The sequence below is a fragment of the Salmo salar genome, chromosome 06, assembly GCF_965601325.2.
Source record: "Salmo salar chromosome 06, fSalSal1, whole genome shotgun sequence".
Taxonomy (NCBI): domain Eukaryota; kingdom Metazoa; phylum Chordata; class Actinopteri; order Salmoniformes; family Salmonidae; genus Salmo; species Salmo salar.
Window position 1 is genome coordinate 83,072,501 of NC_138296.1, and position 13,896 is coordinate 83,086,396.

The 13,896-nt window shown below is 42.1% G+C and overlaps 1 protein-coding gene across 9 annotated transcripts in view; it reads left to right on the forward strand.

The window, feature by feature from the left end:
- LOC106608144 (myelin transcription factor 1-like protein) overlaps positions 1–13,896 on the forward strand; it is a 355,994-nt gene that overhangs the window by 186,041 nt on the left and 156,057 nt on the right. For all 9 annotated transcript variants that reach the window (XM_082977020.1, XM_082977024.1, XM_082977022.1 and 6 more), the window contains exons 2-5: positions 2,765–2,886; positions 3,124–3,178; positions 3,480–3,513; positions 6,355–6,417. In XM_082977020.1, coding sequence (XP_082833146.1) covers positions 3,124–3,178; positions 3,480–3,513; positions 6,355–6,417 — 152 coding nt within the window. In that variant the 5' untranslated portion in view covers positions 2,765–2,886. The remainder of the gene's footprint in view (positions 1–2,764; positions 2,887–3,123; positions 3,179–3,479; positions 3,514–6,354; positions 6,418–13,896) is intronic.

Consider the following 13,896-nt stretch of genomic DNA (forward strand, 5'->3'; position numbering starts at 1 on the left):
GATGTGTATAACCCACTGATGCAGGGAGCACTGCATCATATTATTTGAGACAGGCAGGGGGTCGGGATGAATACTAATCAGAGTCTCCTCTCCTCTCCTCTTCTCTTCTCTTCTCTTCTTCTGTCTCAGTCTGTACTGACAGAGTTGACTCCTATAGGACAGTAGCTCAGTGTTAGGGATGAGAGCTCAGGGCTAGGGATGAGAGCTCAGGGCTAGGGATGAGAGCTCAGGGCTAGGGACGAGAGCTCAGGGCTAGGGACGAAAACTCAGGGCTAGGGATGAGAGCTCAGGGCTAGGGATGAGAGCGCAGGGCTAGGGACGAGAGCTCAGGGCTAGGGGTGAGCGCTCAGTGCTAGGGATGAGAGCTCAGTGCTAGGGATGAGAGCTCAGGGCTAGGGATGAGAGCTCAGGGCTAAGGATAAATGCTCAGAGCTAGGGATGAGCACTCAGGGCTAGGGATGAGAGCTCAGTGCTAGAGATGAGAGCTCAGGGCTAGAGAAGTGCAACAGTGTTCGATACACTGGCTGAGCATCACGTTCACACTCTTGTGCTGTTGGCCCACACGCTAACAAGATTTCAGGTTGAGTGTGAGATCTTCATGTGAGGTTGCAGACAGATGAGCAGAGATGAGAGAGCTGAACACTCGATAGGGGAACGAGAGAGAGAGAGAGAGAGATTGAGAGAGAGAGAGAGAGAGAGAGAAAGACTCCATTTGCTGCTGTGTTTCTCCAACAAATTCTTATTTACAATGACTGCCTACCAGAAGGCAAAAGGCCTCCTGCAAAAGGCCTCAAGCTTATAGACAGTCCACGCTGTGGTGGAAACATAATCGATTTGATGATAAACTAAAAAAGTAAAATACCAGAATATTTGTGGAAATGGAGACTTTCACTCTCTCTGCTCAAAAACATTTAATGCTGAGAACCAGATCTCTTACCCAGGCCCTATATACGCATTAATACACATCAATATACACTATACACATTAATATACATCAATATACACTATACACATTAATATACATCAATATGCATCAATATGTACATCAATATAAATCAATACACAACAATATACACCTCAATATACACATTAATATGCACATTAATATACACTATACACATTAATATACATAAATATACACTATACACATTAATATACATCAATATACATCAATATGGACATCAATATACATCAATACACATCACTATATACATTAATCTACACATCAATATACACATCAATATGCACATTCATATACATCAATATACATCAATACACAACCAAATATACATTAATACACATCAATATCAATACACATCACTATATACATACATATACACATCAACATACACATTAATATGCACATTAATATACATCAATATACACTATACACATTAATATACATCAATATACACATAAATACACATCAATATGAACATCAATATACATCAATACACAACAATATATACACCAATACACACATTAACACACATCAATATACACATCAATATACACGGCAATATACACGTCAATATACACATCAATATACACTATACACATCAGTATAGATATCAATACACATCAATATACACATGTATATACGCATCAATATTTATATAAATATACACATCAATAAACTTATCAATATACACTATACACATCACTATACACATCAATATACACTACACATCAATATACACATCAATATACACTACACATCAATATACACATGTATATACGCATCAATATTTATATAAATATACACATCAATAAACACATCAATATACACTATACGCATCACTATACACATCAATATACACATCAATATACACTACACATCAATATACACATGTATATATGCATCAATATTTATATAAATATACACATCAATAAACACATCAATATACACTATACGCATCACTATACACATCAATATACACTACACATCAATATACACATCAATATATGCGTTAAATATACACATCAATATGCACATCAATACACGCATCAATACACATACATATACGCATCAATATACAGATCAATATACAGTTCAATATACAAATCAATACACGGAAAACAAGTAACAAAGGGAATGACGGAAACCGAGACAATGAGAGAGATACTGTAATGACTCTCTGGTTTCCTGGTGGATGTAATAAGTTGTTTATCTTTGTTTTTGGAACATATTTACCTCCTGCTGTGCATCATGGGACTTAGCCAAAACAATGGAATGGAAACAAAGCAGTGAGGATGCTGCCCTTCATAAGGCTGCATTGTTTACAGAATGGAGTCAACCGGGCTAATGTAGTCAAATCAAATCAAATCAAGCTCTATTTATACAGACATGGAATACAATGCAATGTGCTTCACAGGGAAAAAAACGAATAAAATAAAAACATTGAAAATAAAAATGGAAATATTTACTACACAACAAACATAAGAGGATAAAAACTACAGAATAACAATATAAATTAAACAACTGAAAAGTACCCAAAGGAAAAGCAAAGCTAAGAAGGTGTGTTTTAAGATCTATTTTAAATATGTCCATATTGACAGTGGCAACATCACTGCCTCGATTCCTCCTGTATTATAATGTAAGGACTCCATATAAGGATACCATAGTACCACAAGTGATTGCAACCAAACAAGACAAAAGAAAATGCTAACCGCTAAGCTTGACCATCTTTACGCTTACTACCGCTAATGTGAGAATTTTCTAATGTGAGTGTGTTATATTCTTGTTATTTTATTGTCTTTGCAGATCATGACTTTGGATGGGGAGTTTTGAAGTGTTTCTGCTGAGAAAGCCAAACTACTACTCTCAGAGAAGGAGGCGTGGTTTTGAACCTGAGGTGGTGCCACACCCAACCCAGCTGATTCCAGGTAACTACCTCGAACTTCCACATAGGGGATGTACTACAGTCGTACATCTCTCTACATAATGAATGAAGCTCCATGAAGCTCTATGAAGCTCTATGAAATGAAGTGAGGTCTTCTGTTACTGTATGTCACATCTTCATTTATGATAGCCTATGTGTTGTGCTGTATTTAGTCCTCATTATGTCATGAGAGAAAGAGGATGAAACTAATGACCGCTTCCCAACCCTTTGTCTTTACGAGATGGAAGTGGATGCGGTTGAGAAGCGCCATCGAACGCGTTCCAAAGGGGTCCGAGGTACGCTATGGTAACAGTACAGTGTGTCTGTCTCTCTAAACGGCCTGGGGGTGTTAGTTACTGCCCCCCCAAACCCCTCACTCTGCCCCCTCCCTCTCATCTGCCAGCCACCTGGCATCATATTGGGGGACATCAAGTCAACGTGAAAGTGACTGTAGATACTCAGAAATGCATGATGGATCCTGTAGTTTTGATTTTGATTTTGATTGTAATTGTTTATTCTTTACTGCTATTGTTGTGTATGTTGTACTTGACAGTACATCTAACTGTCTGATGTGGCTTTGTGAATCTTTCTCACTAGTTCCAGTGGAGACGGCAGCACAGGAGTTATTCAGGTTGGTGCGTAATTCATTCCTGAGGGCTTTACAGACTCTCTGAGTGGTCAATGCTTTTCTAGATATATTTGATTTGCTGTTGTATTAACAGTAGGCTATAGTGGGGATCAACTGCATTCTATTATCACATAGCATACAGTACTCCCTGCAGATTGGTCATGTTGAGAGGGACCATGTTTCACTTCGATCCAGTGATACAAGTGAATATCCCTGACATGTCCTAATATGGACACCGTACTCACATCATATCCACAGTGACTTGAGGTCCGGTGTTGTATTGTAAACAGCCACTGTACCATATTTCTCTAGTCATTTCCTCAGCTGTAAGATTTGGAGAAGGATCAAGTGTTTAGCTCATAATTACTTTCATACCTTCATTGAACAGATTAAAAATGATTGATTATTTTCCCCCCAAAAAATGTTTGCGATATATCTACCCTTTTTCGTTGCAGTTGTAGAATACACCAATGTTATAAACATTCTAGTACACTCTGTAATCGTGTGTTTTCTGTCTGGCAGTGGCCTGCACAGTCTCTATCTCTAAACACCCTTCTCTCTCTTGATGGCATTTCTCAGCTCAGAACCCCTAATCCATAATCTCTCCGCGCCACTTCCCTGGCTCTTGCTTCTCACACACTTATGATCGCGCATGTCCACACACACGTACACATACAAGCTTACACTCGTAAACATCCACACACACGTACACATACAAGCTTACACTCGTAAACATCCACACACACGTACACATACAAGCATACACTCGTAAACATCCACACACACGTACACATACAAGCATACACTCGTAAACATCCACACACACGTACACATACAAGCATACACTCGTAAACATCCACACACACGTACACATACAAGCATACACTCGTAAACATCCACACACACATACACGTACAAGCATACACACGTAAACATACACACACACGTACACATACAAGCATACACTCGTAAACATCCACACACACGTACACGTACAAGCATACACATGCAAACGTGCACGCACACGTACACATACAAGCATACACACGTAAACATACACACACACGTACACATACAAGCATACACATGCAAACGTGCACGCACACGTACACATACAAGCATACACACGCAAACGTACACACACACACAGGCAGACAGTCAGGCAAGCACACACGCATGCACACACAGAGACAGACAGCCCACTGGCCGATACACGTCCTCCCCCTGAGGACATAGGTGTTTCATCAGTCCATGGATCCATTTCCAGGGCTACACACATCAATAATGCCAATAGCAGTGATCGACGCGTGCTCCTGCCATTCACCGTCAAATCTATGGATCTGTTCACCTTGGAGAGAGCGAGAGCTGCTGTTCTGCTCTAATTAGCACAGTCATGCACTTTTCATTGTGGACGGTGCATGACGGACATCCACCACTGCGGCATCCATATTAGGAAGTTGTCAAGCAAAACTAAATCAGTGGTCAGACAAAGCTTCCTAAAATGTACAAATGACCTCGACTAACCCGCACATTGACTCTGTACTGGTACCCCCTGTATATAGCCTGACTAACCTGTACCCCCGCACATTGACTCGGTACTGGCACCCCCTGTATATAGCCTGACTAACCTGTACCCCCGCACATTGACTCGGTACTGGCACCCCCTGTATATAGCCTGACTAACCTGTACCCCCGCACATTGACTCGGTACTGGTACCCCCTGTATATAGCCTGACTAACCTGTACCCCTGCACATTGACTCGGTACTGGCACCCCCTGTATATAGCCTGACTAACCTGTACCCCTGCACATTGACTCGGTACTGGTACCCCCTGTATATTGCCTGACTAACCTGCACCCTCACACATTGACTCGGTACTGGTACCTCCTGTACATAGCCTGACTAACCTGTACCCCCGCACATTGACTCGGTACTGGCACCCCCTGTATATAGCCTGACTAACCTGCACCCCCGCACATTGACTCGGTACTGGTACCCCCTGTATATAGCCTGACTAACCTGTACCCCCGCACATTGACTCGGTACTGGTACCCCCTGTATATAGCCTGACTAACCTGTACCCCCGCACATTGACTCGGTACTGGTACCCCCTGTATATAGCCTGACTAACCTGCACCCCCGCACATTGACTCAGTACCGGTACCCCCTATATATAGCCTTGTTATTGTTATTTTATTGTGTTACTTTTTTATTTTTATTTAGTCAATATTTTCTTAACTATTTCTTGAACTGCATTGTTGGTTAAGGGCTTGTAACTAAACATTTCACGTAAGGTCTACCTGATGTATTCGGCGCTTGTGATAAATACGATTTGATTTGATCTCCTAATATGGATACCGTATACCACAGATGGTTGTAAACTAGCGGATGTGATGGCAGTGAGAGTGGACCGCGGGTGAATGGGCCAATGGAAAGCTACAACAGAGTTGACCTCCTAGTACCTATAGGTGTGGGGTCAAAGGGAGAGGCACCCAGTGTTCCTTAAGAGGGGCTCTTTACCTTTGGCACTCACAGCTGTCTAAAGGAAGGCTGATGGGCTGCTATGAAATATGCAGAGTAGTGAGTCACCGCCTGGCTTCGAGGCTGCTGGCTGTGTGTTCTCATTACATGAATAATACACAGCTGCTATGGTCCTGTGCATTCCTCTGGATCATGTGTTTTGTCATGCATGTACTGAGCACTATCTGTGTGTGAGGGAATGGGATGTCATCTGGAGGAGTGTGTGTGCATCGGGTGAAGGGGGAGGGGCCATGTGTGTGTGTGTACGTGCCTGTCGTGCCATGCATAGTGTTAACTCCAGTGACTCTCCTTTGTGTTTACAGCTGTCCTACTCCAGGCTGTGATGGAAGCGGACACGTCAGCGGCAAATACGCCAGACACCGAAGGTAAAGATCCTTCTTCACTCCCCTTATAATCTGCATTTTTCCTCCTCCTCCTCCTCACTCTCTCACTCACTCAGCCCTCCCTGACCATGGACAAATCAAGCTCTCCAGCTCCAGGCCATTGCTCCTGCACAAAAAGCAAACCTGCAATTGCAATCACCGGCTGTGAAAAGTTGATTGCAAAATGTGTCAGAATATCTGAGGACCTGCTTGAGTGTTAGATTGATACTGGTTGATTGTGGTTGTGCAACATCTACAGATGTAGGTTTTTAATTTGATCAACCTGTTGCAGGAGAACATTCCTGCAATGTAGGACATTTTAAACTTGTGGTGTATTTGAGCATTTAAAAAGGCTTCTGAAGTTTGTAATTTCCACTTTGAAATTTCAGACTTGATTTTCCATTTTTGAAAAATGGATCAACCATTATAATAAATGTTCATTATTTACTGTATAATCCACGCACTAATTCATATTTCCTGTTGCTGCAGGGTTATTTTCCTGCTGTAGCTCAAATTCAGATCCTACATCTGTATTCTTTCTGTGATTGCTGTGGCGATTTCCCAGACACATTGACAGATTACATAGAGACTGGAGTGTTGTACTTCGAGAGCTGTGGACCCAACCGTTTTGCCGTAATCTTGGATGTTATCGAGAATTTTGGTGCCAATTTATAGTCTTTTATATCTTCAAGGTCACCCAAATTCTTGCAAATGTTAAGTCAATGATCAAATGGCAACTTCAACATCCCCCTGAGGTCGATGTCCACGCCTCCGCAAAAATCGAATTAGCATAATAAAACAATCCCAATAAAAATCTGTTTAAGGAACAATGGATACGTCTCAATCCACCGCATCCGCCTATGTCACACTTCCGCATCTGCCGTGAAAGGTGACAGAGCTAGAGCGGTGTTTGTCAGATCATGAGACAACCCGAAAATTGGGCTCTATGACCTCCACAACTGTCAGAAGACTAGTTTGAACTCAGTACAGACGATCTGTCTGTAGTGTCCGAACCGTATGGGCTACACACTAATGACCCCCCTGTGCAAAGGTTTTGCTCTAGGATGCCCACAGGCCTCACAAGACTTGTCTGAAGGTCCCTGGTACCAGTTAAAAAAATGAATGAAAGTATATGTGGAGACCGTTTAATGCCAAAAATAGGGGGTTAAATACATGTACATGCTTCCTGATCATTCTTATATCTCTCAGATATAGGACAGACACTTCAGAACAAACTTCCTTTTGATATGTTTTTGGGACTATCTGTTGTTCCATGTAGTGAATCTGTTATTCAATGGGTTTGTATTGGCTAATAGCAGTAATATACTTCAAGGGGTCTGTCCTATATTTCAAAATCAAAAAGCTAAATGATGCTTGGTATGACCTTCTTGAACAATTCCATATAGCTTAGTAGAACCCCACCTCCCCCGGCTTAGACAGGGCTTAGACTCTGATGGGTTGATTTACAGTCATGAGTGCCTACATTTTACATACGGGTGGTCTCGGGAAACAAACCCACTATCCTTATGTTGCATACTCTACCAACTGATCCACAGAGGACCACTTAAGAAATCACTCAAAAGAAGAGAAAGATGGCGATAGGAAATGTCAACGAACTTCGTTGACAGCTGACATGTAAAGTCACCAGACCTTCCCAGAGTCCTCCTCTACTCAGGGCATGTTTAAACAAAAGCTTCTCCACTTGATGCTATTTACTCCCCAGACGTGGGCTAGAGAGATTGATAGCTTTGTCTCCAGTGTCACCCCATCAAGGCGTCTCCATGAACCAGTGGGCTAGAATTGCATTTGGTGCCACAGACAAATGACACATGCATCAGACCTCTCCCTCTCCCAAAGACCCTGGGTGATAAATTACCCACAAATAGAGGGGCAGGCTGAGAGGAAGAGCTCTGTGTGTGTGTGTGTGTGTGTGTGTGTGTGTGTGTGTGTGTGTGTGTGTGTGTGTGTGTGTGTGTGTGTGTGTGTGTGTGTGTGTGCGTGCGTGCGTGCGCGTGCATGCGTGTGCATGTGAGAGGAGGGCATTAGATCCTGAGGCGGCCCTGCCTGAAATAATAAGTGTTGGCTGGTTGGCTGGTCGGTTGGTCGGTCGGTCGGTTGGTTGGTTGATTGGCTGGTTGGTTGGTTGATTGGTTGGCTGGTCGGTCAGTGGGTTGATTGGTTGATTGGCCCGTCAGTTGGTCGGTTGGTTAGTTGGTTGATTGGTTGATTGACTGGTCGGTCGTTTGGTTGATGGATTGGTTGGTTGATTGGTGGATTGACCGGTCGCTTGTTTGGTTCATTGGTCGTTTGATTGGTTGATTGGCTGGTCGGTTGGTTGGTTGATTGGCTGGTCGGTTGATTGGTTGATTGGTTGATTTGCTGGTCGTTCAGTCGGTTGATTTGTTGATTGATTGGCTGGTCAGTCGGTTGGTTGATTGGTTGATTGGCTAGTTGGTTGGTTGATTGGTTGGCTGGTCGGTCAGTGGGTTGATTGGTTGATTGGCCGGTCAGTTGGTTGGTTTGTTAGTCGGTTGATTGGTTGATTGGCTGGTCGGTCGTTTGGTTGATTGGTTGGTCTGTTGATTGATTGGTTGATTGATTGGTTGGTCGGTTGGTCGGTTGATTTGTTGATTGATTGGCTGGTCAGTTGGTCAGTTCATTTGTTGGTTGGCTGGTTGATTGGTTGATTGGTTGGTCTGTTCGTTGGTTGGTTGATTGGTTGATTGGCTGGTGGGTCGGTTGATTGGTTGGTTAAATTGGTTGATTGGCTGGTCGGTCATTCTATTGATTGGTTGGTTGATTGGTCGGTTGATTGGTTGATTGGCTGGTCGGTCGGTCAGTTGATTGGTTGGTTGATTGGTTGATTGGCTGGTCGGTCGGTTGATTGGATGATTGGCTGGTTGATTGGTTGATTGGCTGGTCGGTCGGTTGATTGGCCGGTCGGTTGGCCGGTTGGTTGGTTGGTTGATTGGTTGATTGGTTAATTGGCTATTCGGTTGGTCGGTTTATTGGTTGGTTGGTTTATTGGTTGGTTGGTTGGTTGGTTGGTTGGTTGATTGGTTTGTTGGTTGGTTGGTTGGTTGATTGGCTGGTTGGTTGGTTGGTTGATTGGCTGGTTGGAGCTCTAGTGCTGATGATATGTTTACAGTAGCCTAAAACTGTGCAGTAACTTTATAGTGATAAAATAACCTGGTTAAATCTTATAGTTTCTAGGCGACCCGTGCACAAGAGCCGCACATATATTTATCTTCACTAAACTGCTACTCTTGTTGGCTGAGTGAGCTCTGCTGTCTTGCTGTCTGCTGTCTTGCTGTCTGCTGTCTTGCTTCATCTCTCCTCTGCTCAGTAACATAATATGATTGATTTCACTGGCGGCCCCAGTTGAACCCCCGGCTATAGTGTTCAAGCTAGGGAAGAGGAAGAGGTAGAGGTGTGGAGGCATATGGCTGTGTTTGGGTGTAGTAATGACAATGACTGTTACCCCCGCACACACACACAAACACACACACACGAACACACTGTGAAGACGACGCTAGCTGTTTGAGAGTCTGCGGCCATTAGAGCCGTACTGTGTGTCTGCTCTTTGAAGTAGGACATGAAAGAGAGACAGAGAGAGAGTGAGAGACAGACAGACAGACAGACAGACAGACAGACAGACAGACAGACAGACAGACAGACAGACAGACAGACAGACAGACAGACAGACAGACAGACAGACAGACAGACAGACAGACAGAGCGAGAGAGAGAGAGAGCGAGCGAGCGAGAGGGATAGTGAGAGACAGAGCGAGCGAGAGGGATAGTGAGAGACAGAGAGAGAGATAGAGAGAGAGAGAGAGAGAGGGATAGAGAGAGATAGAGAGAGAGAGAGAGAGAGAGAGCGAGAGAGAGAGAGAGAGAGAGAGAGGAGAGGAGAGAGAGAGGAGTCCATAAACACAAACAACTTCTGGCAAAATTGGAAAAAACGTAAAAAATTGTGACATATGGACAACCCATTTTAAAACACTCTACAACACCGTTCAAATTGACACAAATGCAGAACAACGCCAAATTCATGAGAAGTTGAATGGATTAGAAAAAGCTATAAAAGACAATCAAAATCCATTGGACTCCCCAATTACTGACCAGGAGCTCTATAAGAAACTTCAGGCTCTCAAATTTAAAAAAGCATGCGGACCCGATGGCATCCTAAATGAGATGCTCAAACTCACTAGTGCAAAATTCCAATTGGCTATATTAAAACTGTTTAATTTGATCCTGAGTGTAGGTTATTTCCCTGACATCTGGAATCAAGGACTCATAACCCCAATCTTTAAGAACGGAGACAAATTTGACCATAACAATTACAGAGGCATTTGTGTGAACAGTAACCTGGGGAAGGTTTTCTGTAGTATTATCAATGTAAGAGTTCTAAACTTCCTTAATAAGCACAATGTCTTGAGTAAAAGCCAGATTGGATTCATACCAAAACATCGCACAACTGATCATATTTACACCCTACACACCCTGATAGATAAACATGTCCACCAAAATAATTCCAAAATATACGCTTGCTTTATCGACTTCCAAAAAGCATTTGATTCTATTTGGCATACAGGACTGTTCTACAAAGTTATTGAAAGTGGTGTAGGGGGTAAAACATATGACATAATTAAATCAATCTATACTGGCAATACATGCAGCATTAAAATTGGTAAGAAAATAACAGAATTCTTTAACCAGGGGCGGGGCCTTCGCCAGGGTTGCAATCTGAGCCCTGCACTCTTCAATATTTACATTAACGAATTGGCCACTATTCTAGAAAAATCCTCAGCCCCTGGTGTTAGTCTCCACAATTCAGAAGTTAAATGCCTACTCTTCGCAGATGACCTATGCCTGCTGTCACCCACAGCACATGGCCTACAGCAGAGCCTGGATCTGCTAGAGCAGTACTGCCAGACCTGGGCCCTAGCAGTAAACCCAAAAAATACTAAAATAATGATTTTCCAGAGAAGATCCACATCTCAGGGAATTAGACCAAAGTTCTCAATTGGTACAAAATATATAGAGTACTGTACACACTACAATTACTTAGGTTTAAAAATAAGCTCAACTGGACACATTAATGAGGCAGTGAATGAACTGAGAGAGAAAGCACGCAGGGCATTCTACGCCATTAAAAAGCAAATTCAAATTGAAATACCTATTAACATTTGGCTAAAACTAATTGAATATGTCATTGAACCAATTGCACTTTATGGCAGCGAGGTGTGGGGTCCACTTGCAAAACAAGATGTCAGCAAATGGGACAAACACCCCATTGAAACCCTGCATGCAGAGTTCTGTAAGATTCTCCTACATGTCCAGAGGAAAACTACAAACAATGCATGCAGGGCAGAATTAGGCCAATATCCACTAATAATAAAAACTCAAAAAAGAGCAATTAAGTTTTGGAAATATCTAAAATACAGTGACCCCCCTCTCATATCATTACCAAGCCCTGCAATGCCAAGAGCTGAGCAAAGAAAAGAGTCCCCTCATCCAGCTGGTCCTGGGGCTGAGTTCACAAACCTGTTCTACTTACACACTGAAGCCTCAGGACCAGAACATCCAATCAATCAGAATAAACCAAATTACAACACAGTCAAAACAAAACTACATTGCTTATTGGGAAACACAAGCACAAACACAAAGCAAAATGCAGTGCTATCTGGCCCTAAATCGACAGTACACCGTGGCTAAATATTTGACCATGGTTACTGATCAAAACCTTAGAAAAACCTTGACAAGGTACAGGCTCAGTGAGCACAGCCTTGCCATTGAGAAGGGTAGACACAGGAAAACCTGGCTCCCTGTAGAGGAAAAGCTGTGCAACCACTGCACAACAGCAGAACCTGAGACAGAGCTGCATTTCCTGACAAAATGTCAAAAATATAAAACAATTAGAGAGTGTCATTTTCCCAAATTTGAAACCCTTATTCAAGGTTTCAAAGATCTCTCTGATGAGGATAGACTCCCCGTCCTGTTGGGGGAGGACGCAGAGAGCTGTGGGTTGGCAGCGCACTACATTGCTGCCTGCCATAAGTTGAGGGACAGTGTCTGACAGACTAATCAACCTGCACATGTACTCTACTGTATGCTTATTGTTATTGTTGAATGTATGGTTATTTTGACCCTTGATTATTGTTGTTACTGTTGTCCCGTTGACAACTTTGATTCTCATTTTTATTTATTTTTATATTGTAAATATCCAAAATAAGCTTTGGCAATATGTACATTGTTACGTCATGCCAATAAAGCGAATTGAATTGAATTGAATTGAATTGAATTGAATTGAATTGAGAGAGAGAGAGAGCAAGCGAGTGAGAGGGAGAGAGAGAGAGAGCAAGTGAGCGAGCAAGAGGGATAGTGAGAGACAGAGAGAGCAAGCGAGCGAGAGGGATAGTGAGAGACAGAGAGAGAGAAAGCGGTATAGAGAAAGAGAGAGAGAGAGGGATTGAGATAGAGAGAGAGAGAGGGATTGAGAGAGAGAGAGGGATTGAGATAGAGAGAGGGATTGAGATAGAGAGAGAGGGATAGAGATAGAGAGGGATTGAGATAGAGAGAGAGAGAGGGATTGAAAGAGAGAGACAGAAATAGTAGGTTGGATGAGGCGTTCCACACTCAATGATAATTTAACATGTGTAATGTTAAAGTTGACATTGATGTATGTAACGTTACAGTTGACATTGATGTATGTAACGTTACAATTGACCTTGATGTGTGTAACGTTACAATTGATCTTGATGTATGTAACATTACAATTGACCTTGATGTATGTAACGTTACAATTGACCTTGATGTATGTAACATTACAATTGACCTTGATGTATGTAATGTTACAGTTGACCTTGATGTATGTAACGTTACAATTGACCTTGATGTATGTAACATTACAATTGACCTTGATGTATGTAATGTTACAGTTGACCTTGATGTGTGTAACGTTACAATTGACCTTGATGTATGTAACGTTACAATTGACCTTGATGTATGTAACGTTACAATTGACCTTGATGTATGTAACATTACAATTGACCTTGATGTGTGTAACGTTACAATTGACCTTGATGTATGTAACGTTACAATTGACCTTGATGTATGTAACGTTACAATTGACCTTGATGTATGTAACATTACAATTGACCTTGATGTATGTAATGTTACAGTTGACCTTGATGTATGTAACGTTACAATTGACCTTGATGTATGTAACATTACAATTGACCTTGATGTATGTAATGTTACAGTTGACCTTGATGTGTGTAACGTTACAATTGACCTTGATGTATGTAACGTTACAATTGACCTTGATGTATGTAACGTTACAATTGACCTTGATGTATGTAACATTACAATTGACCTTGATGTGTGTAACGTTACAATTGACCTTGATGTATGTAACGTTACAATTGACCTTGATGTATGTAACGTTACAATTGACCTTGATGTATGTAACATTACA